This window comes from Gymnogyps californianus, chromosome 19 (assembly GCF_018139145.2).
Source record: "Gymnogyps californianus isolate 813 chromosome 19, ASM1813914v2, whole genome shotgun sequence".
Classification (NCBI taxonomy): Eukaryota; Metazoa; Chordata; class Aves; order Accipitriformes; family Cathartidae; genus Gymnogyps; species Gymnogyps californianus.
In genome coordinates, this window is record NC_059489.1 from 12,139,510 (window position 1) to 12,167,344 (window position 27,835).

Consider the following 27,835-nt stretch of genomic DNA (forward strand, 5'->3'; position numbering starts at 1 on the left):
GCTGGCCTCCTTCAGTGTCTGAATCGGATGTGATTTTTAGTATTAACTCTGCTATGGTTTGTTGTTGTTGTTACCTAAGCTATGGTTTATTACAAACTGGAAAGGTAGGGACAATAAATTCCATGTCACAGGTTCATGAAAGAGGAGCTGAGTGTAGTGTTTGGAGTACTGCATGGCGGGGGAAAAAACCCTCCTTCCTTTAAAAACTGTAATATCCTTTATATAGTATCCATTATGCCACAGTACCAAGTTGATGCTCGTTGCTACTTAATATTTTCAAGTTCTTGTTGTTTTAAAGATCCTGACAGCACTTGCTACTTGACACCTAAGGCTGTAAGTTTTATGTGATGTGCTGATGTGTATTTTTATACTCAAAGCACAGGAGTGCTCCTGCATGTAGCTAAAGTGAAAGGAGTGCTCAATTTGTGACGCTACCCTAATTTCACTAAATTGTGTGTTGATTCATGAACCCTTCTAATGAATATATGGCCAGACAGTCTCAACATTAAGAGCAAGTAGTAGTGTTTTTAATACCAGCAAAAAAAATATTCAGAGCAAGCTCTGATATATTGGTATTAAAATCTATTTTCCAATGCTGATTTGTAAAGATAGTTTTTTTTCATTTTGACAGTAAAACAATGAGCTGTCTGATTACAAAGATAAGGGGTTAAAGTACTTATTGGATAGTGTGGAGGGCTTCCTGCTAAAGGGCAACGCTTACCCGGACCTAAAAATACCTTTTGCGTCACTTTCATTTTTAGAAGTATGGAATCATAAACACCTAACCTACTGGAAAATTTATTTAGAAAAAGGGATTGATGCAGCAAGAATATGTAATGATGGTGTGGGTAACACGTTATTTCAACTAATGAACATGACACCAGGAGAGTTCATGCTGTCTAAAGAAAGTGCGCAGCTGCTTGTGTTGTTATTCCATATAAAATATTACAAACCCATGTTTTAAATAGTTTAAACAATGTATTTTGATATAGTCTGTAATAGAAGCATTACACTGGCATACCTGCCTAAATTGAAACAGTTTTTAAGCAGCCTTTAGTATGATGGAGTTGATGCGTGATGTCCTCATACTGTGCTTTTTTTCTGGAGATGAGGAAATGAATGTTCCCTTTTAAAGTAACAAAATAAACATTTGTACGTGGACTATGGACTGTTATGTGACCTCCCTGCAATTTCATGAAATCTGGTGTTTTCTGTACTCCCCTAAGGAAATTCGGTGGTGTACTTCTGTAGAGACTTCCATCAGCCTTTGAGATGGAGGCCCTGCAGATGCAGGCTGTGTGAGAGGGTAGACCTGTCCAGAGTACAGAAGTGCATCTCCCTAACTGCTATTTCGAATGTTCAATTTTTAAGCTGGTACATGACGGCCTTTGTCGGTAGCTTGTTTCACCGATGTTGCTAGCTGCTGTGGAGGATTTATGTGCTTCCATTTATTACTTTGATCTCCAGTCGCACAGAAACTCTGCCATCTACTGGGAATGAACGTAATGGAGTTCACCCGGGCCATACTGACACCACGCATCAAAGTTGGCAGAGACTACGTTCAGAAAGCCCAGACCAAAGAACAAGTAAGTTCTGGTGCTTTAAAGACGAAGTGAAACTGTACCTCATTCTGATTAGCTCTTAATAAAGAAAATTGGGATTAAGTGTGTACTGCCACTGACTTTGTTTAAGCTTACTGTCTTTATTAAATGTTCTTATATGGTAAAAATCAATGGTAGAATAGAATAAATCTTTCCTTTTTCTTGACTTTCTGCTGGTTTCATCCTTTAATGTCATTGTTGTATGTATCAAACACACAGAGAGCTTTTGGTTTTTTATGGAACAGTTTAAAAACAAATTTTTCATAACATTAATCAAACTACATACTGTTTCTACTGCTTGTTTTCATTCCCAAGTGGTATTAACTCCATTAAACAACTTCTGTTACTTAGTTATTTGTGATAACGTTCATGTCTGTGTTCTTTTGATGACTTGTCCAGGGTAAATAAATTTTCCTGTTTGGATTTCCAGGCAGACTTTGCAGTGGAAGCTTTGGCAAAGGCCACCTATGAACGCCTCTTCCGCTGGCTTGTTCACCGCATTAATAAAGCTTTGGACAGGACCAAACGACAGGGAGCGTCTTTTATTGGAATTCTGGATATTGCTGGATTTGAAATCTTTGAGGTACTTCAAAACACTGCTAATCAGATTTTTCTTTTCCCTGTTAATGTGCGTTCAGGACTAACTGTAAAGGCACTTAATGCATATATGTTCCAAGGCTGCAGGAGGGTTTTGTTTTGTAGCATGCAAATGCTTTGACAACCCTAAATTACAGTGCCAAAAAGTCATACTTTAGTCTAAGTTGTTCTTTTATATGTGATGGTTTTTCCTACTATACGTTAGTTTAATTATATGTAACAGTGAACATAAGAGATTTGTATAATGCATTTTCCAATTTTCTTTACCTTATATTTGAATGTTGCAAAGTTTTGGGGAATTTCCTTGTAAGGCCAAATTTTTGACTTCCAGATATGTGATAAATCCTGTCACTGAATTATTCTTCTTACTAATGTTATTCTTGTAGTTGAACTCCTTTGAGCAACTCTGCATTAACTACACCAATGAGAAGCTTCAGCAGTTATTTAACCACACAATGTTTATCCTGGAGCAAGAGGAGTACCAACGAGAGGGTATAGAGTGGAATTTCATTGACTTTGGACTGGATCTGCAGCCTTGCATTGACTTAATTGAAAGACCTGTAAGTTTGTGCGTTAATATCTTCTAAGGAGACGAGGTTACACTTCTGAGTTTGTCTTTTACTGCCTGCAAATTGTAAGACTATATAGACATTTCTTGCAGAGCTGTCACAAAAAGTGAATTAACTTGAATGCCGAAGTCCAAGGTCCAAAATACCGTGTATTAGTAAAAGGATTTATCCTTATGGGATTTTGCTCTGATGTTAGGGTACAACACTGAGCTAAAGATATGAAGCTACTATTTTTATACTTTTCCCTAGTACTAATGAAGTCTTTAATTGTGTCACTTTCCTATGAAACCATGCCATTGTGTTATAGGAGCTGTAGAGTGGTGGCTCAGTTAGAAAGCTTTTCAAGACTTACGGTAAACTTATTTTTTTTTCTTCATTCGAGATCAATAGCAAAATTCCTGAAACTTCTTTAGGGGAGAGTTTTCCCCATAAATCTGCCTTGCAAATAGGAAAACAGTATCTTAAAGGTGGTTTTAATCACTGTCCTTTTTAACATATTCGTCTGGTTGCTCAACATATGGAAGCTGAAGAGGGCTTCAAAGAGCAGGAAGCCCAGTTGGGGGAGAACAAAGATCATCATTCCTGAAAGTTATCATTCTTCACACCTCAGAACTATGCTGCCAAAATTATTTTATGACCTTTTAAATTAAACCTAGAGCATTACAGTTACTACTCTACATTTCTGTGTGTGTATTCTAGAATACACATAAGCTGCCAATGATGCTATGCATCCTCAAGAGCAGAAAAACCCATGAGCTACGTTCTTGTTTTTCTTTAGAGTAGGAAAAGGGAAATCTTGTTTCAGTTAACAAAGGTTTGCACTTTGTGTGTGGAAATTCAGAAAGTTCTGCCTCCTTGGAAGGTAAAATCTCTGCCAAAAAGCCTCAGGGGGTGAGTGTGGATGCTTTCAGTATGCAGATGTTTAGGTGAATATCCTAAAATGCATCAAGTTGCTTGATTTTTTTTTTTTTTTTTTTTTTAAAGCAAATGTCAGTACCTTCATAATTGTTCTGTAAATGTGATGCCATGTAGTAGACACGTAGAAATGTCTCTCTTCAAATGTGTAAACTTTACATTCACTAGAAACTTTAAGTATAAATCATTATAAACCTTATTTTTTTCCATTGCTTTCCTGTGTATATCAGTCTGTCCTCTCTGAGGAAAATGATCCTGTCAAACGATCCTATAGCTGTAAAATACAGACATTGGTTGTTCCCTACTTCATTTTAAGAACGGAGTGCTTAAATTATATGGAAAGAGAGGGAGTATATAAAACTATGCTGGCTGCTCAAGTTAAGCCTGCTGAATCTCTTTGGATGCTGCTACTGGATATCAACACAGGGCTTGGCAAGGGGAGGCTTGGTGGCTGCCACAGTAGTATCGAGTGACTGGGAGGGATAATTGTCCTGAGTTTAGCCCACATTAAAGCATGACATTAACTACTGTGGAAATGCGGATAAGCTGCTGTGTACGTACATGTCACAGAAATGTTTGGAAGGTAACTCTGGAGGTCATCTATTCCAGTCTCTGCTCAAAGCAAGGCTCTAGTCAGCACTAGATCAGGTCAGTCGTGTCTGGCTCCATATATATTGGAATGAATTTGTTTGAACCAGTCATAATGTCCTTCATTGAACTGGACTCCTCCACAGCTTGTTTTAATTTAAATCAAACTTGAATCAGTTTAGACAACTTCTTATTGTGACATTCAATGGTGTGTTTTAAATATTAAAATTTTTCAAATATATTAAATATTAACACAGATTAAATCCAACTGAATTTCAGGCAAATCCTCCTGGTGTGTTAGCATTACTGGATGAAGAATGCTGGTTCCCTAAAGCTACTGACAAGACATTTGTGGAAAAATTGGTCCAAGAGCAAGGAACACACTCCAAGTTCCAAAAGCCAAGACAGCTAAAGGACAAAGCAGACTTCTGCATTATTCACTATGCAGGGAAGGTAAGGTTAAATACTTGATTAGAAATGTTGGGTTTGGGAAAGTACTATGCAGTATAGCTACCAAATTTAGAAATACTTGTGCAGGAGGATGGCCTTGTTTAATTTTCTTGAACATATTCAGGAGAGCTCTGATGGAACTCTTGTTACCAAATAGACAGAACTGAAAAATACAAATTAATATTAAATTGAGCAAATATTTCAGTTTCCTTTAATTTTGTTTTCAGGTCTTACAGGTGAGGTTTTTTCAGGGCTTTATTGAAAGGAATCTCTTCTGAATAACTGTTTCCAAGTTGATAGTAGTGCTTGAAGTAGGGCTGTGTCAGTACTATCTTCACTTTTATTTCCTCGTTTCACATAAGACATTCTGTATATCCCCTTTTAGAGGTAAGCTGATACCTTTTCATTTTTACTGTTAGTTCAGTCTTTAGTCTCCTGCGGAGGGAGATGGAGCTCAGGTGCATTGTGAACAGGTCCATGAAATAACTGCAATTCTTGTATTTTGTGGATCCTTCATGATCACCAGGTCTATTCTATAAGGCCATGCTATGTAATTAGTTTCATGAATAGTTAAAACTTAATCCTAGTACCAGTTTTTACCCTGATACTTAGAAGAAACAGGTTGTGTGAATGATTAAGAGCTATCCTTTAATTTTCATTTAAAGTACTAATGGCTTGTTAGCTATTTGTTGATGTCAGTGGTGCCAACTAGATAATTGTAGCAAAAGTGAAATAAAAATTATAGATTTTATTGTATCAATATTTAAAACAGTTACTTAGAAATAATGAAATCGTCACTGTTACTGCAGTTAATAGTAGGTTACCTTTAGATAAATCAAAATGAAGTAAAACAGCTTGGTGCCTGACTACTAGGAAGTAATTGTTCTGAAGAATGGTTTACTTCTGCCAAACTGAGTGGGTATTTCTGGAATACTGGCATTGCATATCTTCCTCTGACAGAAGACATTTTTCAATTTTTGATCAGAATGTGTATTCTTTCAAAACTGGAATCGTTTGTAAAACAGCTTTCCCTGCAAGAAGTACTAAGATAATGATCTGATTTGGTTTTGGATGCTGGAAGCATTTAAATGTGGCTTTCCTTCCAGAGCCCTTATTTAAAAATAGAAAACTCTTGGTTTGGTTGAAGCAAAAACATGCTAGTCTATACAGAGGTTTTGTTGGACTTATGGAATTTTAGGGCTCTTTTTGGGTTGGGATGAAACCCATGTTGGTAGCATTGAGTTTTCAACTGCTGAGCTATAGTTTAATTGCAAACCACAGAATTGGCTCTTTCAAGATAAGAGCTTTGTTTGTTTTCTTTATAGAAGAAAGTGTTTAAGTATAACTGCTATAGTGAAATTAAAAAAATTCATGCTGCAGCACATCCTTAATTTACTCTCTAGTAATTTAGATAAAGTAATTAGGATCTATACTAGAGTTGTTTTTACATCTTCACAGTGAACAGTGAAGCCTTATTTTGGCAATAACACTAGCCTAAAAATGTATACCAGCTATTAGTAAGCAAAAAGTCAGATTGTTAAATTTTTAAGAAAACTGTGATTTACTCTTTGAAAAGAATAATAACTTTTCGTGGTACTTTGAACTGTTCTAAGGAGGCACAACTAACTCATAGCAAGCATCAAGAAGAGAATAGGAGGAAAACATCAGTGTAGTATTTTGAAAGCTTCTTTTTTTTTGATGCTGGTAAATTTAAACCTAAAGCTGGTAGTCCATCTGATCATGTGCAACTTGGCTGCTCTACAGGTAGACTACAAGGCAGATGAGTGGTTGATGAAGAATATGGACCCCCTGAATGACAACGTGGCTACACTCTTGCACCAGTCTTCTGACAAATTTGTTGCAGAGCTTTGGAAGGATGGTAAGAGATCGTGCTCTGAGCACACAAGTTGTTAGCAATTTTACCTTGCTGGATGAGTTTGGGTTTTTTTGTGCCTGTTCCCTCCTCACCCTCCACTCTTACATTGTAAATATCTACAGCATTTTCTCTATTATTTAGTGCCAAAAGTACAACAAGGAAGCTGGGTTGCACCTATGGTCCCTTGCACATGTACCATTTCTGAGTAGCTGCTTCTCATGTTCATTATTTGAACTGATATTCACTTACTACTTGTTACCCTGTGTCAAATTTCATGTAGAATCTTGTCCAAAACTTAGTTGGACTTGCTGCAGTGGAGTCCTGAATGTAAACAGCTATAGTGGTTCTTGCTGTTAATAAAGTGTTGTCTTATGTGAGCACCAGCACAGTTGTTTCATGTGCAGTGGTGGGTGATATCCTGGAAATCTGCATCTCCTAAAATAAAATTCATTAACAGCCATATTAGTGTTTAGATATTGCATATTAAAATCAAATGCAATGTATTCCTATTTTAACTGTACACTGTTGTTTAACTAGCTTACCTGCACATCAGCTTGAAGTATTTATCAACATTTTCACCAAAATAGCCCAAGAAGCAGAAATAGCTGAATAAATACTTAGCAGAGACTTTTCTATTCTGGTTTTTAACATCACAGTATATTAATTAGAGTATATTTACATATCACAGTATATAAATCCTGGAGTTTCTTATTCGAGGAGGAAATTAAGCTTGTGATATAGATGATGCTGTAGGTTAATACTGAGTTTCCCTCTTGGTTCAGCTACAGAGAGCAGTTTCAATGAATATATAAAGAACATTTTGGTTGGGGATCTGCTCCTTTCCTTTTGAGTACACGCACAGAAGCAAAAGTGTTTTGGTCCAAATATTCAAAACCTGCTTCCACAGATAATTGAAATGTGCATGGAATATGTTGTGGCCTAATTGCTTTTATAGCACAGTTAAGTCTGTTTGCAATTGATAAACCTGTTCTGTATACTAACTGAAGTCTCTTGTGTATCTGCTCTTCTGTCTTTCTGTTTTTGCTGTTTCTCTGCCTTAGAGATTCAGAATATTCAGAGAGCCTGTTTCTATGACAATATTACTGGTCTTCATGATCCACCAGGTGAATGGATATAAAAACAGTAGGCCTACTAAAGGCAGGGCTGTTGTATCTATAGGAAAACCATTTTTGCTCGTAGGCTTGCATGAACTTTTCATCTCATGCTAAACTTAGGTATACCTCCACAAGGCAAATGGTCTCTGAGTGCATACCTATTCAGTTGCTGCTGCATACATATAGCATCTATATTTTATGCATTGCATTTAAGCATTGCAGATAAAAAGGTTTGTTGCTTCCTAGTTCTATGTTGAGATGCAGAATTGCTTCTTAAGTGATAATTCTGATAGCTCCAAGCATTTGAGAGAATGCATAAGCTTAGTAACACTATCAAGCTTCTTTCTGCAGTCCAACATTGACGAAACTCTGGAACATTTTAGCATGTGGATGTATTGTTTGGGAGGAGAGCTGAAGAATGTATTGAAGTATCAGAATGAGTGCTGCAGTTGTAGTGGGGGTAGTAAGTGAAATAAACTTCTTCCAGACTTGTTGGAATTGTTCTTTTATTTTAAAACCTCTTAATTTTAATATTTCCTTTTGTAGAAGCTGCACACGTATTTTGAGGTATTGAGAAATCAACAAATCCACTTATTTGGAATGTCTTTTTGAAGATGCTTTAGATACTTTATCCAGCCTCTTCCTCATCCTTCTTGTATTCCTCTCCCCAAGTTTAGAAATATGTGTATGTGAAGGTTGTGCCTTCAGACTTTTGATCTTTACTTAGGTTTATCTTCCACTACTCATGATACATCACATACGTGAGGAAGCTAGTGGTGTTTCCTAAAGTAATTACTAGAGGGCTTGAGTACAGAGGCTTTAGCCAATGGATGATTGTCCAGTCATGCTGTTCAATGACTGCTCTTAACCTATAAGGAACGCTTACATTTAACTTCAGTAATCCTCTTTTAAATATAAATAACCATTTTATAGTTGAAGGACAGAGGGGAGCAAAACAAAAGATGCACAATTATCAGATATATTTACAGAATTTTAAAAAGTACATGGCCAAACAAAAGCTGAATGGTGTCCAGTCATTAGTGGTGTCTGGTGGGTGCATGTTTCTAATATTTACAAGCTGTTATGTTCATCCTCTGTAAGACTGATTCCCAGTAATCTCTATCCCATTTCTGGTTTAGAACTGAATTCTGCTTCCAAGTAAATATTTGGGATATGATCTTATGAACAACTTACGACCTACTTACTCTTCTAACTTTTAATAAGCTGCTTAGATTCTTGTGTTCAAAACTGCGTGGAGGATCTGGGCTCTGCTCTATACTACATGCAAGACTTACAAGTGATTATTCAAACTTGTTGCCCTGTATTTTTCTGCTTTTAATTTTCCTTTTTTTTAATAGACCTTTGAAAACCAGTTGAGTACGAGTATGAAATAAAATATTGTCACTTACTTGCCATATACAAAACTAATTCTGGTAGCAAAGCACAACTCCCTCTGCTTTGGTTTGAATGAATTTGAAGATAACTTCACAAAATTTAAATTGTAGCCTACATATAGTTGTTTCTGGCTGGCTGGCCAGCTTGGATTTCATGGAGAACCAATATATTGTGTATCTGCTCAGTACTAAGAAGTGCCAACTATAATTATTAAGGTGTTAAGCCACCTGTGTATTTTTTTAGCGAGCTGTTTAAATAATGATTGACATGTGCATGGAATCACGTTCATGTTTTTGGCCTAAAGGTTTTAATGATGGTAGTCAGATTTCTAATTTGTGCTTCTGAAGAAGAAACCATAGAGATCCTTACCCAAAACGTTCAAAAAAAAAATCAAAGAAAAAAATCTCTATTCTGATGCTTTATGGCAGCTTTGAAGTGCTTTGGTGTGCAGTTTTCCTGTTTTGAAACTTGTCTTTTGGCCAGGGAGGTCTTTGCAGTTGTATATAAAACTTGGAAGAATTCTTCAAAATAGCAGACTAGCAGAGGTCTGGCAGATGCTTTTTTCCCCTCTTGTCACTGAAATAACACTATTTCCAACTCTTCTGTAAATATTTATGCTTTTAAAACACTTGAATATTCAACGAAACTCAGATTTAATCGATATAATTACCATAAGTGACTCTTCATTTTAAGCAAATATGCGCAGATGTCTAATTCCAAATGTTCAACCCACAAATATTTTGCATTGTAAGAATTCAAATAGTTGCCAGTTTCCAGGCAGCTTTCTATCTCTTAAAAGTTGACTTAATATTAAGAAAATGGCTTTACTGGTCATGTAGCACTGCAAGTAAAGAGCTGGATATTTTAGTCTTTACCTACTAAAGCTACACTATTCTGCTGTATAAGTTTGTGGCTTTTGGTTCCACTGCTTCTGCACAGTGTCCCTAGTACATGCTGACTGCCTTGCCTACTGATGGCATCTTCTGTCATTTGTTCCGCAAAGCTTCTGCTGCTGCACTATTGCTCCTCTTTCTGCCTGTCTTTATACCTGACAAATATTAAAGTCCACTTAATTATTTTCTCTTGTCCTTCCCAGTGGATCGTATTGTGGGTCTGGATCAGGTCACTGGAATAACAGAGACAGCTTTTGGCTCTGCGTACAAGACCAAGAAGGGCATGTTTCGTACTGTTGGCCAACTGTACAAAGAATCTCTCACCAAGCTGATGGCAACGCTCCGAAACACTAATCCCAATTTTGTTCGCTGCATCATTCCAAATCATGAAAAGAGGGTATGTACTACAGACCACTCCTCTGATTCTTTCTCTTTATTAGAGTCTCTACATTAATTTTAGGTTATGCGTGCTGTCTGTGTCTTCCTTTCGTAATCAACCAGGTTTCACAAAGTTTTCGTACTGATCAAATATCTTCTCAGTATTCCCCGCACATCCCCTTATTTAGACAGTTGACTTTGTAGAAGGTAGCCTGAAAAACTTAAGCTACAGTTTTTCATTAATACAAAATAAAAGACTAAAAATCATGCTTGTTCTGTTTGTCCAGGCTGGAAAACTGGATCCGCATCTGGTTCTAGATCAGCTTCGTTGCAATGGTGTTTTGGAAGGAATAAGGATCTGTCGACAAGGATTTCCAAACAGGATAGTGTTCCAGGAATTTAGACAGAGGTAACAGCAGGAACAGTCTTCTGAGTTTTTATGAGATAAAGTTCCTTGTTAAATAATTGAAGACACCCCACAACCTGTCCCCCAACCCAACTGGAAGAAAATCCAAACCATGTGTGAGGTCTTGAAGTGGTTTGAACCTGAAGTAGTTAAATACTACAAGTTTATTTTAAAGACAATAGAGAAGGGGAGACAATCTAAAATGGACTGCTGGAAAAACTTTCTTGAGAAATTCTTTAGCCATGCATTTGGTGACTATGGCTTTATGAGTTTATAATAATGTAGCTTATTGTTGAATGTAAAAGTGTTTTTTCATTTGACTTAAAGGTATGAGATCCTTACTCCCAATGCAATTCCAAAAGGTTTTATGGATGGTAAGCAAGCCTGTGAGCGTATGGTAAGTGTTTATACCTACATATTGTTAAAACATTAAAAAGTTGAAACAAAAATTGTCCTTTTCTTGATGTAAAAACAATGTGCTTGCCTGTCCATTTAGATCAGAGCTTTAGAGCTGGACCCCAACTTATACAGAATTGGACAGAGCAAGATCTTTTTCCGAGCTGGTGTCTTGGCACACTTAGAAGAAGAACGAGATCTGAAGATCACAGACATTATCATCTTCTTCCAGGCAGTCTGTAGAGGATACCTGGCTAGGAAGTATGTGTGCTCTTATGATTTGATCTTCTCGTGGTCATCTTAAGTCTCTTTGATAGGGAGCTATGCATTAAAACTTCCATTTCAGGAGAGGTTTTCTTAAAGTGTGTTGCCTGATAAACTGTAGTTGTATCCAGGGTGTTAGGTGAATTTTTACCTAATAAGAATTTGCACCTTCCTTCCTTAACAGTATCTCCTTTCCTTAATCTTGCCTCTGTGACATATGCAGCTGTTTACAGTATCGCTAGCGGCTGCAAAAAAATCTCTCCTCCTGCTGCACTGGAGGTTCTTAGAGGTACTCTGAAAAGCTGCCTTTTTGAAATTAAAGGACAGTTCAGTGTCTAATCCATTCTGACTTTATCTTTTTAAGAAAAAAGTCTGTTAAGAGTAAGAACAAATAGCATTTGTAATTGTTGTTTTGAAAACGGTGAATCCAGCTCTTGCTCTGCCTCTTTATATAAGGAACAAGTACTCATAAATCAGTGTAGTCACTGAAACTTAAAAATAAGCCTGTTTATGGTCTGCAAGTGTTCTAGGGTTGGGTAACCTAAAAATTAAAAACACAGACAGATGATCAGCTGTATTTAACACAAAATGTTTTGCTCTTTCTGTCTTCAGGGCCTTTGCAAAGAAACAGCAGCAACTGAGTGCACTGAAAATCCTGCAGAGGAATTGCGCTGCATATTTAAAGCTTAGGCACTGGCAGTGGTGGAGAGTCTTCACGAAGGTTCGTTATATTCTGTGACTTTCTTTGACTTTTGTAAATAGGTGAATGCAGGTTCTCACTTGTTCATTTCAAATCTTTGCAGGTGAAGCCTCTTCTTCAGGTCACTCGTCAAGAAGAAGAACTTCAAGCCAAGGACGAGGAGCTAATGAAGGTGAAAGAAAAACAGACAAAAGTGGAGGCAGAACTTGAGGAAATGGAAAGGAAACATCAACAGGTTTGTGTTCAAGATCAGCTTTTGATATCTAGAATGTGAATTGCACTACATCCCATGTGAGGGAGCCATGTTGGGGAGACACTTGTGAGCAAAAGCACTGAGAATCAGGCAAGCTAACTCCTTTCACACTCAGCTAAAATCTGGAATAGGAAGATATAGTATAAGCCATTCCTCCAGGAATGCAGAAACATCTTGTTAACAAAACTAAACTTTTTTGGCCTTTCCTAGTTTATGGAGAACTTCAGTAGCAGTGTCATTTTCCTTTTTGGATGTGTTTTCAGGGTAGGATACTTCTGTGGTGTGCATGTGCTGTTTAGGACGTGGGGAAGCAATTATGACAATTATTGGACAAAACTGAAAATGGATTTATGCTGATAAGTAACATTGATATCAATTTAAAGAAGACCTGAAAGAGTGTCAGTAAAGATAGACACGTGTTTATCACTATGGTAATTTTGAGACATGCTGGAACTGGGATGGATATCTGGAAGGGCAAAACATCCGTTCCTGTTGATGAAAGGGCTGGAAGGCATGGCCTATGAGGAGTGTCTAAGGACACTGGGTTTGTCTTAGTTTGGAGAAGAGGAGGCTGAGAGGCGACCTCATTGCTCTCTACAGCTTCCTGAGGAGGGGAAGTGGAGAGGAAGGTGCTGATCTCTTCTCTTTGGGGTCCTGTGACAGAACATGTAGGAATGGTTCCAAGCTGCATCAAGGGAGGTTCAGACTAGATACTAGGAAACATTTCTTTACCCGAGAGGTTGTTCAAACACTGGAACAGGCTTTCTAGAGAGGTGGTCGATGCCCCATGCCTGTCAGCGTTTAAAAGGCATTTGGACAATGCCCTTAATATGCTTTAACTTTTGGTCAGCCCTGAAGTGGTCAGGCAGTTGGACTAGATGATTGTTGTAGGTCCCTTCCAACTGGAACAATTCTATTGTCAAGTTTACACAGCAAGAAGTAATGTGTTCCAGTGACTCCAAGTGCCGGCTTCAGCCCAGCTACCCATGGTACTGCTCTGCCGCTATGCAGGGATGAGTGCGAGGAACAGTCCAGGAAACAGGCACTTCCCTCATCTTTTTGCTGCTGGTAGAACAGGGCAGGTGGACCAGGTGCAGTGGGATTTGTTCCTTAAACTGGGGGGGACAAGTGAGTGAATATTGCTGTAGCCCTATTGAGAAAGCTGGTGTCTTCTGGACGGCTAAAAGCCCTCTGCTAAAAGTCTTTGGTTTTGGATGTTGACCAGGGAGTCAAGAATTGGAGCAGAACTTGGCCTTTAAGTAACTTTGTAGTTGTCATATGTATGATCTCTCATGAGAGACTTTGAAATGTCGTTTTTACTGCTTTACTACCTTTTGTGTATATTTGCAGCTTCTAGAAGAGAAGAACATTCTTGCAGAGCAGCTACAGGCTGAGACAGAGCTCTTTGCAGAAGCTGAGGAGATGAGGGCTCGCTTGGCTGCCAAAAAACAGGAGTTGGAAGAAATTCTCCATGATTTGGAGTCCAGGGTTGAGGAGGAAGAGGAAAGAAACCAAATATTGCAGAATGAGAAAAAGAAAATGCAAGGCCATATTCAGGTATGCTTCTCAGTAACTGGAAATGGAAAAGCATGCAAACAGGACAGTTAAGGATTGGGAAGCTCCCTCAATATCTCTATGGCATGGAGGAATTTAGCTCCTTAGCACCATGTGTGGAATAAAATCAATTTGAATTTTTTTCTCTTCTCTTCCTGTGTTCAGTGTGTTCATGTCTTGTGGTCTCCAGGCATATGAGGGTGAGGAAAGAAAAAGAAAAGTCAAAATGCCCTGTTGTGTAGGCAGATAGACTATTAAAGGCAGCAAGCACTTTTGAGTGGGGAGGAACCGGGAATGACTGCATGGGGCTTACCTGCTTTCTTATAGAAACAAAGACTGATGGGATGATGTCACTTATAAGAGAAATGTTCCTTTTTGGCTGAAATCCAGTGAATATCATGAAGAATATTTCTTCTTTGACTTTTACGAAACTAAGACAACTTCATCTCCTCCAAGTTACTTGGGGTTTTTTTTGTGAAAATCAGCTGATTTAGATGCTCCCTTTTGAATAATGGGGACCTTGAAAAAGGGAATACCTGAGATCTTACCTGTCTTTCAAAATATTCAAGGTATTGAAGGGGAAATAAACCCCACATCTTACAGCTCTTGATGCCTTTAATAAGTGTCCATTAATGTGTGGCTGAGAATCTTATTTAAAACCACAAATGAATAGAAGCACAATACATTATTGCTTTTCTAGTCATATCTAGCTATTTGTGCCAACATCTGAACCATTTCAGCTGTAATATTGAGATCTAGGTTCATACTGAAATCAGGAGATCTGTTTCCTGTGGTGTCTCTTCCTAGACACACTTTTACACCAGATGCCTTATTCAGATACAGTGTGCTAGGAAGTCTTTGACATAAAGCCTGATCTGATTTGGTTGTCATCAAGTAGAATTTTTTATTTTATGTTCAGAATTAGGAAGGTGAAAGACTCTGGTGAAGTGAGTGTATGTTTCCGAGACAGCATATTTCAGCCAAAGCTGAGCATAAAAAATTCCATGTGTATCATGTGGCCCTTAATTTCATTACCAGATCATTGATACTATAAATGAATCTAACAAAGCAAATGCATTTTTAGTGTTAGTTAGGGGCAGGTGGCTTTTCAAAATAATACACGTTTGTCACCAAGTTTAAAAAAAAAAAAAAAATTAACACATGAGTAACCTGGAAAATGCACAGATGCAATTGCCTTTCTTCCTAGGACCTAGAGGAACAGCTTGATGAGGAGGAGGGAGCTCGACAGAAGTTGCAGCTTGAAAAAGTGACAGCTGAGGCTAAGATCAAGAAGATGGAGGAAGAGATCCTACTGTTGGAGGACCAAAATTCCAAATTTTTGAAGGTGAGACCAGTATGCATGGTGGAGATTCTGCACATAAGTAATAGTAGTGCCAAGTGATAGCTCTCAAAACATTTGAGACTGCTGTTACATTATCTATAAAGTTTGCGCCTGAAGACTTGTGGGGTTTGAACAGGTTGAAGCTCAGACGCTTAGAGATTCTTTTGAACTGACCTTCGAAAGGGCGGTATTTGTCATGCATTCTTTCCAGTTTCATGAGTCTTCCAAATCTAAGAGCTGGAAACAGTGTTTATCATAGCTACCGTTGTTCTTTGCAGACAGATTTCCAAAAGTGTACAGCAAATGCTGTCCTAAAACCTTTAGGTTTAGGAATTTAACCTCCTCTGTGTTCAATTCCAAGTCTCACTTTCTTGGAAAACAGATGTTCATGTTTCTATACTGTTTCAATTGATCCTTAATATTGACAGGTCAGTCACTTGAAATAATGTGCTGTATGAGACCTCTATATGGATTTTTGTATATTCCGTTATTTGTGCTGCTTAGGGACTGTTCAAATTGTGTTTTAGAAGTTAATCTTTCTCCTCTTTCTCCTAACTAGGAAAAGAAGCTGATGGAGGATCGAATTGCTGAATGTACTTCTCAGCTGGCTGAAGAAGAAGAAAAGGCCAAAAACTTGGCCAAACTCAAGAACAAGCAGGAAATGATGATCACCGATTTGGAAGGTTTGTTCTTACTACATTTGTCTATTAACAGCTGGGACACCATGCTAGAAAGGAATGGATCACTTATTACAATGTATGCGGTATCTGGTCCAGTCTGCTAAGTGTAACCTTATATGTCGATATCTTAACAGCTGTTATTTTTACCTAAATCTTGAAAGAAATTTATGTTGCTTCCAAGACTTGTTGCATCTGGCTGTTCAGTCTTTCTCATGTTTAACTTGTTAGGTTTTCATTTTTGAGAATCCATTTCATTTATAGATGCACTCAGAAACTCATGTTGTTGCATGCATCCCTTAGTAACAAGGTAAAACATCTGTCTCTTGGGAAGTTGCTACACTTTTCTATAATAACACATTAGAACAACGTATTTCTGGAAGAATGTTAGTAGGCATTCATTAGGCTTCCAATACTTTTTGAATAAGAAAATCTGAATTGTTTTGCTTTTTTAATGCTTTGTTTATCTAAAATGGTTCCATTTCTTTAGCTATTTATTTCTGATTGTTTTGCCTGTGTTGTCACAGACTGAACTAGCCCTATATGTGACCTTTCTTGATTTTATGGTTTTTTTAAATTACTTATGGCTGTAAATAGCTATTGTGCAACGTTAATGAACTGCCAAGTCAAAGTTGCAAAATATAAGGCAAAGTTGCTCTCTGTGCCCTAATTTGGAAATAGTTTTTTCACTTACTGTATTATGGCCTGTCTTGCTACATATTTTAAAACTGATGTGCTTATGGAAGAATACCAAAGTTTAATCTTATCTGTATAGCAAGGTCTTGAACTAATAGAGATAGTAGGTAATGTACCTTTTTAAAAATTGTTTTCAGAGACCTTAAGATGGGCATAAGTAAGCTTTACTCACTGGAAAATAATGCTTGAATAGTTGTGTGCTTAAATTGGGACTAGTGTTTCTGAAGATACTTGACAGATGTGTTTGGTTATGGTACCGTTCCAAGACTGATGATCTTAGAAATGGAAATTAAAGCTTAAATATAAGGCATGCAATTTCTTGGCTAGTAAAGCACAGTAAAATGATATTTACTCTTGGAGATGATTCAAGAAGCCATTAAGGCCTCTCTGCTAGGGTCTTGGCACTGCTAGGCACTGATATTTGGGGGGGGGGAAAAATCTAATTGTTTACTATGAACTTTCTCAATTACAAAATTGGGTCTTATGACACTGTTCTGACTGTCGCTCACCAGGAATATAAATGTAAAAACAGAGGGAAAAGTGCTATTTTTTTTGAATGAGGAACTGTTTAGAGAAAAACAGTTTATCTGGAAAGTCCCAAATAGCCCTGGGTGGCTCTAAGATGATTCTTGAACATGGCTCCCTTTCCATGTAGAAGATGATGTCCTGATCCAGTAGCAGGCTTAGGAAGGGTGTGAGAGAAATCTCTGCACTGAGGACCCACAAAGTATTGAACAAGTCTAATAACTTAACATTTATGCTAATGCATTTAGAATTGTGCTAATGCTATGCTAAGCAAAATCTTCCTGTGACTTAAATATTTTACATACCTGGTCATTAGCTAACTGTAAACAATGCAGCCAGTAACTATCTTAATCAGACAACAGGCAGATCAACTAAGTGTGTTTTATTGCTGTGGCACTGATAACTGGATGGTTTTCACAAAGAAATACCTTAGGGCAGGAGTAGTTCGGCTACACAAGTAAATTACTGGAAGCATCAGGGTTGCAAAGTCTTGCTAAATATCGATGGGATGTGAGTTAGTGGCACAGATACTTGTAAAAATGGTTTATCCAAGTTTTCTTTAAGCTATGCTATTTTCCAGTAGACCTTTTGGAGTCTAGCCTAGCCCTTCCAAAACTATGCAAGCCATCATTTTTTCCAGTCCATAGTTGATCTTCATTTTTGAATCTTGATGTCTGTGATTATCTGGCCTAGCAGCTCAAACTGCTCTTCTGTTAGATCCCACTCCTTATTATCTATCAAGATGAGGTTATGTTTCTGTTCCCTTATTTCAAACTTTTTTCTCTAGTCATTGACTTTTTCTTGACTTTCTGTCTAAATCATACAGTTCTACTTTGCTATTTCATCTTTCCCAGTCAGCCTTCCAGCTGCAGACTGGAGAAAGAATTGACACAGTATAAATCAAACTTCCCACCCTTCCTGCCACCCCATGGCCCTGCCCCGAACCTTCTGAAGATGACAAGAGAAAAAAATGCATATAAATATAATTCTTTGCTTCCTTAGAGCGCTTAAAAAAGGAGGAGAAGACCCGTCAAGAATTAGAAAAAGCTAAAAGAAAACTTGATGGTGAAACAACAGACCTACAGGACCAAATAGCTGAGCTGCAAGCCCAGATTGAAGAACTGAAGATCCAGCTGGCCAAGAAAGAGGAAGAACTGCAGGCTGCTCTTGCCAGGTCAGAGCACAATGGTGCTTACGACTACAAAAGTGTGGTAGAAACCTGCTTTCCCAGGCAGAATTTCAGTTGACTGCAAATGTATCAGAACTGGGAATGTTAAAGCAGAAGACAGTTCACGTTTGTACTAGAGCATCTCTAGACACCTGTGCTGTGCGTAGAGATGGCAAAAAAAGTAATTCAGTGTTTTATCAGCATCCTTGCTCTACAAAGCTGCAGAAAAAAGTTTCACCAGGGTATAATAGTGTTTGGGCTCTGGAAGCTTTTTTTAGTCCCCCAGAGTTCAGCCTCAGGAGGGAAAAACCACGTAATTCTTGGTGAGCCTTCTTAATAGAGTACTTTCAATGACTGGGTAGGACAGACGTTATCAAGATTTGTGTGGTAGTCTTGCAGTCACATGTTATAAGCTAAACACCTTTTGTATTTTTTGAGTAGTGATCTGTAATTTTGCAGGATGAGAGAATTCTACAGATGGTGCATTTTTGGGACAGTGAGATCTACAAAATTGGAATACTTGAAAAAGCTTGATCATTCTGGTCGTGCATCTGTAGTACCTGGGGGACTGTGCTTGTCAGGATCTTGAGAATAACAGTAGTAGTTTTCTATGTATGAAGTTTTACAAGGTCTATTTTATTCTAGTGGAAAAGTTAGGATATCATTTATGTACATAATTTAATGCTAGACTGTTACGAGAATAGATCTGAAGCTATGAAATATCATTAACTGTTGTGCCTCTGTTTAACAGAGGTGATGAAGAAGCAGTTCAGAAAAACAATGCGCTGAAAGTGATAAGAGAGTTGCAGGCTCAAATTGCAGAACTCCAGGAGGATCTCGAATCTGAGAAGGCATCACGCAACAAGGCAGAAAAGCAGAAAAGAGATTTAAGTGAAGAGTTGGAGGCTTTAAAAACCGAACTGGAAGATACCTTGGATACCACTGCAGCACAGCAAGAGCTGAGGTAGGATCATATGTCTGTGTAAGAAGGCACCATTAAAATTCATCTTTAATTTACAAAAGATTAAAATATTGATTTTGATAACCCTTGATGCTTCCTCTAGGACAAAGCGTGAGCAGGAGGTGGCTGAACTGAAGAAAGCAATTGAAGAGGAAACCAAAAACCATGAAGCACAGATCCAGGAAATCAGGCAGAGGCATGCTACTGCCCTGGAAGAGCTCTCTGAACAACTTGAACAGGCCAAAAGGGTGAGAAGAAAATGAACTACAGAAATACACTTTTCTGCTTCAGGACTTTTTATAAGTACCATAAGTGGTGTGGTCCCTTCCACTGATATCTGCAGAGCTAAGTTGTCCTCTATACATGCATAACAATTGCAATTGAATCAAATATATCATGCTGGTTTGAATATATTGCAATTATTAGACAGTCTTGGCATCTGTCTGGAAAGTGTTCATTTGACTTGGAAATGGCACACCTAGAGATAAATCATGTAGTACTTCCGTAGGAATTCTCCAGCAGTCCACGTGCTTATTGGGTGAAAAGCAGTTCTCTGCATGAGTGAACTGCAGAATGCTTCCAAATAAGGCAATTGTAATGTCAGCACTCACAAATAATGAACTGTGAGTGCAGGTAGTGTAAAAGTTCTTCCAGCTACTCTTAAACTTCACGCTTGTACTGTGACCTCCAGTGCTAGAGATGTGTGGAGTATCTTGCCAGTTTGCACAGCTGTATTGTGTTCTCTGGTAACCACCATCAGAGCAGGCAGGAGGAGCTGTGTCTGGATAGCATGGTTCCTACTAATGTAGCTTGAGTGTCTTGTTCAAAAGTAGGATTATTCCAACACTGCCAAAAAAAGTATCTTTAGTTCGTGAAATTATAGTTTTGGTCATTCACAAATGTATGTGGGGACAGTTCATATACTGTAGTAATATTTTTATGTAGGGAATGCTTGACAAGCTTCCTTAGTATTTTTAAACTGAGAAGCATAATATTAAAGCTGGTGGAAATCGTAGTTTATCCACCTGAAGATCTTATGCATGTCTTCTGCTCCTTATTCATTAAATATTCTCAATAAGAGCATGAAAAGATGGAATAATACCCTGCAATCTTAAACAAAGGTCCTGTGATAAGATGATGTCAGTTCTGATGATATAGTAAGAATAGCACTTAAACATCCCTTATGCCAATTGTTAATTTTTTTTAAAAAGGTTTTTGACAAGTGTCAGTGCAGTGGTGAAAAGTGCTTTGTTGTGCACTTCCAGGCTGCTATGCCTACTAAAATCAGGGCAGCTTTAGTTGATACCTTTCCTTTTATTTCTGTGAGATGAGCCATGCTGATCTGTTAATGGGCACATTCCTTCCTACTTACAGCGCTACTCAAACAGTCATTTTGCAGCACTGACATCCCAGATCTTGTTGAATTCATAGAAGTATCTTCTGGTCCTCACTGTTACCTGTGATATCTGAGAGTGGAATAACTTGCGTTAACTTAGTCTTTGGCTAACATACACAGAATGTTACGTGGCAGCATTTTAAACACTCCCTACTTACAACTTGCTGAGCACTTGTTTACAAGTTCAAAGATAAAACCTGATTTGCTGGACTGAATATTTTTTAGCAGAAGACTTTATTCATGTAACAAAGTGTTGAATTTCTTTCCTTTTTGTCTTTCCTAGTTCAAAGCAAATCTTGAAAAAAACAAGCAAGGCCTAGAGTCCGACAACAAGGAGTTAGCCTGTGAAGTGAAGGTACTGCAGCAGGTCAAGGCAGAGTCTGAACATAAGAGGAAGAAGCTTGATGCTCAGGTACAAGAGCTAACTGCTAAGGTCACAGAAGGCGAAAGACTGAGGGTGGAGCTGGCGGAGAAAGCTAACAAGCTGCAGGTAAGGCTGTATGGAAGTCCTAAACTGCTGAAAAACAAGCAAGAAACTAAAAGTCTTAACCAGATGCAGAAATGGCTAGGAGAAATGACTTTCAAAGATGCAGCTAGGTCTACAGGAACTGGGCCTGTAGTTGACATGGGAGGTGACCTCAGTCATGCACTCTCGTGTACTTGAGGGGCCTTAAAGCGGTGACGTGCCTCAGGTGGAGATAGCTGGACAGCCATGACATTAATCCTGAACTTTTGGGGTTATGTGAGAATTATAGTGGCTTTTGAGTATGTGGCTTCCCATCCTGGAGACCAAATCCCGTAGGAGGCTCTGCACTGTCAAACTGCTGACAGCTGGCCTACGGGTTTTTGGCTTGGATATGGAATTGAGTAGCTTGGGCTGAGCTCATTCGTAGGTGTGAGCAAAAATGTGCTGATTGGTGGTGGCCACAGGTTTCCTTTTGTGCTTCAAAGTTGGGAGCTTGGCAGATAGGGATTGCGAGTAAAGGCCCATTTTTCTGGGAAATGGAGAAAATAGGCAAAATGCAATCAGGGCTGACTTTTAAGCCACAGCAGTGAGTACTTTAGGTAAATCAATCTAAAGTAATTCAAAAAGGGAATGGCCCAGTTCTTTTCAGAGGAAGCTTTTGGGCAGTCTCTCACTGTCTATAAAAGTAGCATAGCCTAAAATAGCAAGAGTTGGCACCTGGCAGTAACCTTTTCTCTTGCAGTGATGCTTTAAACCCAGCTGCCACCCTGATAATCCCTGAATTAATGGTCCCATAAAATATATGGTCCTATAATTAAAAATAGCATGTAAGTATGAATGCAGATATTGGAATGACATGCTCTGCTAAATAGCATGCTTAACTCTTGTTATGTTATATCACTTAAGTTCAAGACTGACACCCAACTTGAAGTTTCTAGCCAAAGTTCAATATTTTTAGCTTGTTGCATCTCTCTGTTGGGATGTATTGTTGTCTTGCCATACCTGGAATTGTTGAGGTTTTGTGTTCTGCAGTTCCAGCTCCCAGTGGGATGTAGGCTTTGCTGTGAGTCAGCTGCACGCTGTTACCTTTAGACTGCTTGCTTTACAGAATGAGTTGGATAATGTCTCAAGTCTCCTGGAGGAAGCGGAGAAGAAAGGCATTAAGTTTGCCAAGGATGCGGCTAGTTTGGAATCTCAGCTTCAGGATACACAGGTGTGTGTGCAGTGAAGCTTGAACTTTGCACTGGAGCGTTGTTCCTCATTGAAATGCTAACTGCGTAACAGAAAATACATTTTCATTCATGGTTTGGAAAGTCCCTTGGGTAGAGGCTGTATTTCCTATTGAAGTCTAGCGAAATGTGATGTATAATGATTTCTTGGCTACGTGTGGAGCAATTTTTATCTAAGATTCACTCCTTGACAGACTGTAGCCTTTCAGTTTCTCTTTTATATTTTAGTCTCTGTGGGAGATAAGAATTAAGTGTAAAAAAAAAAAAAAAAAAAAAAAAACCAACAAAAAAAAAACCCCTTTCCAAGTAGAACGTTAATGTAAATAAGATCCTTGGGGTATATGAAGGGCACAAGGGACAATACCCTGTCTTTTACTGACAGCTTAAGTTCAAACTGCCAGTGTTTGTTTTTGAGTTAAATAATGCAGCTTTATGCATGTATTCATCACTTAAATATATTCTTTTTTTTTCCCTGTATAACAATGCTAATGGTGACTACTTGATTAATGTTAATTACAATTGGAGAGGCCTGTGAGGAACAGGATGGGGCAGAGGGGATGGTGGTTACACCTTTCATTAGTTTCCGTTATGACAGAAGTTTCCACTGCCAAATTACAGCTATCTTTAAACTGACCTTTATATTTAAGCAATGCAGCAAAACTTGGAAGCATGCTGCCAGTGCAGGATTTGCTGCTATATATTCTTCCCAGGTGGTTTAAAATAGGTACTCTATATGCTTGTCTGAAAGAAGAAAAATAAATTTTGAATGTGACTTCTGTGCTCGTCCCTTTAAAGATGGAAAAGTATCATCCATTAACTTCTCGAACAGACAGTGGCATGGATTCCATGATCAGAAATATGCTTTATAAAGGCTTAAGTGTGCCCCAAATGAATGATCAGTGCCTTTTTGAAAACCCAAATTACAGATGCTTTCATAAGCATGTCCTTGTACAAAAATGCTGTGAGAAAAATAATCAAACCTGAAACTCCATATAGAGTAATGGCGGGTGGTAGCCCAAGGCCACAGTTAACACACTATGAACCAAACTGAACTTTGAATATGTCTGTTTGTGTAACAGGAGTTGCTTCAGGAAGAAACTCGCCAGAAACTCAACCTGAGCAGTAGGATTAGGCAGCTGGAAGAGGAGAAGAACAACCTGCAAGAGCAGCAGGAAGAGGAAGAGGAAGCCAGAAAGAACTTGGAGAAACAGATGCTCGCCTTGCAGTCACAGGTAGGCTGTTGTAAATGGCAGGACTTCTGTAAAGTCTGCGCGTTCCAGGTGAGATGAATTGGTGTCCCAAACCTCTCAGAAAAATGTCATGTAATTTGCATGTGTGCTAGACCAGATTTTGGAATAAAATTTCCTGTGGTCTTTCTCCATTGCAATAATGACTAGTACAACTAACTGCAATGGGCAGGACTTTCCCCTGCTTAGTATCCTGCTAGCTCACAACTCTTGTGTTACAAAACCAGAAATACATGTTATTGCTAGCTAAAGTATTTTGGACTTGATGCCTTTCTTTCCTTCTCGTGATGCACTAAGGAACATTATTTTCTTTTCTTAAATTTCAGTTGGCTGATGCTAAGAAAAAGGTAGATGATGACTTGGGAACCATTGAAGGCTTGGAGGAAAATAAGAAGAAATTATTGAAGGACATGGAGTCCTTAAGCCAACGCCTAGAGGAGAAGGCAATGGCTTATGACAAACTGGAAAAGACAAAGAATCGCCTGCAGCAAGAGTTGGATGACTTGATGGTAGATCTAGATCATCAGCGGCAGATTGTTTCTAACTTGGAGAAAAAGCAGAAGAAGTTTGATCAGGTACTCTAGTTTCCTGTCATCTTGCTGCTTTCTATGATTTTTAAATGGCATTTTGTTTATATTGTTACTGCATAAATGAGCCTTGTATAAAGAAGGCTCTGACTAGAGCACTGTGGTTATTGACAAATCTTTTGTGAGCAGCTTGGCCTTTGTTAAGAGTAACTTGTCACTTATCATTTCAGTGAGCTAAATGCCAGCTTTGAGTCTTGATAGATCCAGTAATAAGCTCTTTATATACAAAAAGGAAATTATATTAGAACAAAAACTTAAGAGTATTACTGTAATCCCTCAAGATAGATTTGTAATCCCTCAAGATAAGAAAGGATGTGAAGACTGAAAGATGAAAATAATATAAAATTTATTTAATCTTGATTAGTAGCTTGCTCTCCTCATCTCATCCCAGAGTAGCTGTAGCTGTTTTCTTACTAGTGCTTTGATCAAGATTGAGAGACTATACAGCTGCTGAAGGCCAGTTAAACTTAGAGCATTAACCACTTCATTGACTAAAACACCTGAGGCAGGAAGGACCTGATTGTAAAACTTATGCAATGGATTAATTATTTCTTATGTTCAGATGCTGGCAGAAGAAAAGAACATTTCTGCCAGATATGCAGAGGAAAGAGATCGTGCTGAAGCAGAAGCAAGGGAGAAGGAAACCAAAGCACTGTCTCTGGCTCGGGCTTTGGAAGAAGCCCTGGAAGCTAAGGAAGAATTTGAAAGACAGAACAAACAGTTGCGTGCAGATATGGAAGACTTAATGAGCTCTAAAGATGATGTGGGCAAAAACGTAAGTACATTTCCACACCTTATTTTGTTATATACTGCATAGGGAATAACACAGGAAAACTCCCAGGCTGGAGAAGTATATTTGGCAAAAAAAGGAACTTTTTGAAGCTGATTTATAACCCAAAATTCTGGAGGAATTAATGCTCAGAATAAGGGGGTGGTCTTTATTAACATCAGGCCTCTTCAAAAGATGTGAAGACATGGAGAGCAGAAGTTGCTGACCAAATGACTAATGGCACCTGCGCTAGATTTAAGAGCTTGTCTCGCTATTGCTTTTTCTCTGTGACGTTGCACAGCTCATCTCTCCCATCATCTGCATAGATGTTTGTTGGGTTCTCTAATACAGACTTAGAGATGCTGCTCTGCCTGTTCTGATCCATTGTCCAATTCAGAGCATCATAAAATGTAATGTACTGACTTCATATAATGTCTTATTTGCTGTTAGTAACTGCTGATGTTGAGATACCTGAAGGAGAGGGTCTGATTAATGTTTGTGGCTTAGGTCCATGAACTGGAGAAGTCAAAGAGAACTTTAGAGCAACAGGTTGAAGAGATGAGGACTCAGCTTGAGGAACTGGAAGATGAACTGCAGGCCACAGAAGATGCTAAGCTTCGTTTGGAGGTTAACATGCAAGCTATGAAAGCCCAGTTTGAGAGAGATCTGCAAGCCAGAGATGAACAGAATGAAGAGAAAAAGAGGATGCTGGTTAAACAAGTATGTCTATTTTACTGTACTTCATAGTGAGAAGGTTGTAAGGATCTTTTGCTAAAGCTCTGTGGCTTTGGTGATAACCTGCTACCAGAAAAATAAAACTCTTTGCTTAAAGATCCCATCCTATAGAAATCCCAAGCACTGATCTTTACAAACAGTAGAATAGGACTTGTTGAGGACTGGCCACTGTCAACTGTTAGTGTTAGTCTGCTACTGATGGTCCTCCAAAAACACTCAACACGCAAGCAGAGGTTTGGCTATTGCTGCGTGGGTGTATTTCAAGGACGGGGTATGTTATTTGGACTTTCAAGCCCGTCCTATTTGATGTACAGGAACAAATCCATGGATGCTGAGATAGACTGAAAGACTGTAATTAAGTGAACAGTTTCCTAAATGAAAATCACGGCAAAGGTTCCAGATTTGCCATACTTGAGAATTCTAGTAACACAAAGCAGATCAGAAGAGACTCAAGAAATGCCTTTAAAATTTCATGCCTGTAAGAGAAGATGGTTCTAAACGAACATTAAGCTTTGCAGAAAAAAACACCCAATATTTCAAGATTTGTCACAAGAAAACAAAAATGTACAATTACAGAGAATCACCAATATAGAGATCTCTCTTAGAAATAAACATGACCTGGAGGGCTTTTGAAGTTCACTGCAATGCAAAATTGCTATTATCTTGTACTGGACAAGAGCTCTTGACCTAGCATGAGGAGGGAAGCTTGCTTCAAAACAAATTCTATTCTTTCATGTTGGTAACCTGTGGCATTTCTGGCTCAGTTTTATTTTTGCATAAGTTTGGCTTCGTTCGTGTTGGCTTGCTGCTTAGATACTTTTCTGTTTTGTTTTGAAAAAAAAGTTGTTGGTGTATAAATGTTAGTAGCACAGCTGTTTCAAAGGGAATGATTTCGTTTTTTTTCTTGAGAAAAAGAGGTGATTCTACTTCTTATTTTCCTCTTAGTGGTTCAATCAGAATTAGTGACATCTGCCCTAGAGTGATACCTAAATGTGGATAGATGTGCTGGGCAAGAAGCTGATCACTAAGTAGCTGAACAGATGAAATAGAAATGCTTCAGATGCTGAGTTATTGTCTTTGTTTTCCTTTTTGTCAGCTCAGAGATCTCTGCTTCCAATTTGTGGATTTGTTTTTGCCATCTGCAGTGTCTTCCCATGTAGCTTGCATTCTGTAGTCTTTTCCAATTGAGTAATGTTAATTCTGCTCTGCAAAGGCCTTTCGGAGTCACCGACCATTTTGTTAGGATTTTGTTTGCTCCGTTCCCGGAACTGAGCCTGTTAAATGCCTTGATTTCACAGGTGCGAGAGCTGGAGGCAGAACTGGAAGATGAGCGCAAACAGAGGGCTCTGGCTGTGGCAGCCAAGAAGAAAATGGAGATGGATCTGAAAGACCTGGAAGGTCAGATAGAAGCTGCAAACAAGGCTCGAGATGAAGCAATCAAACAGCTACGTAAGCTCCAGGTAGGCACAGCTAATCAACTGAGCTGCTTTCTCTCCTGGTGACAGTCTGTCGAGGATGTTGCTTTTCATTAAATACATTTGTAGCTTGAAGGCAAAAGGAGTATCAGACTCAACTGTGCTGACATATGTCATAGAGTATCTGGCCTGAACTTATCACCTGCTCAAAGCTCCTCTCATCCTTTTGTCGGTAAGGAGTTAAGATTGTCCCCCACGTACTTCTATTCAGTAGTCATCTTTTTCTTTATTTCAACACTTTGCGTAAGGATTTACTGAGTATTGCTTTCTAGGCTGCGTTTTTAAAATTGATGGTTGTTTGTATCTTTGAATTTACTGATTTGAGCTCAGCTCTTGCTGACTGCTGCTTCCTCTAGTTGTTGAACTTTTTAAGATGTTTTCAGCCAAAAACGCTCCAGAGAAAAAGGAGGAGTAAATTTTAGTTGCTTTTAAAAAGCTCCAAGATGCCCATTCTTTTTAGTTTGGCAAGAAAAAACCAGTCCTTGTGTCAAGGATTTATTTCCCATTCCCGAAAAAATATTCAACATTTGGTAGAGTTCAGTTTTGCCAAAAATTTTCAGTGCCATGGCCCAAAGCTGCAGGAGTATGAGGCCATGGCAAGACCATGTCTTT

General features: G+C 38.5%; 1 protein-coding gene across 1 annotated transcript in view; it reads left to right on the forward strand.

Annotated features, from left to right (window-relative positions):
- Window positions 1-27,835, forward strand: part of MYH10 (myosin heavy chain 10) — a 105,206-nt gene that overhangs the window by 70,234 nt on the left and 7,137 nt on the right. Inside the window, 24 exon segments of the mRNA XM_050908380.1 lie at window positions 1,468-1,586; window positions 2,032-2,184; window positions 2,585-2,758; window positions 4,550-4,723; window positions 6,485-6,599; window positions 10,203-10,396; window positions 10,665-10,786; window positions 11,111-11,180; window positions 11,280-11,440; window positions 12,056-12,164; window positions 12,247-12,378; window positions 13,747-13,953; window positions 15,158-15,295; window positions 15,852-15,975; window positions 18,193-18,364; window positions 19,110-19,322; window positions 19,423-19,567; window positions 20,999-21,205; window positions 22,290-22,394; window positions 23,490-23,642; window positions 23,984-24,232; window positions 24,807-25,019; window positions 25,521-25,733; window positions 27,047-27,208. Of these exon segments, the coding sequence (XP_050764337.1) occupies window positions 1,468-1,586; window positions 2,032-2,184; window positions 2,585-2,758; window positions 4,550-4,723; window positions 6,485-6,599; window positions 10,203-10,396; window positions 10,665-10,786; window positions 11,111-11,180; window positions 11,280-11,440; window positions 12,056-12,164; window positions 12,247-12,378; window positions 13,747-13,953; window positions 15,158-15,295; window positions 15,852-15,975; window positions 18,193-18,364; window positions 19,110-19,322; window positions 19,423-19,567; window positions 20,999-21,205; window positions 22,290-22,394; window positions 23,490-23,642; window positions 23,984-24,232; window positions 24,807-25,019; window positions 25,521-25,733; window positions 27,047-27,208 (3,824 nt within the window).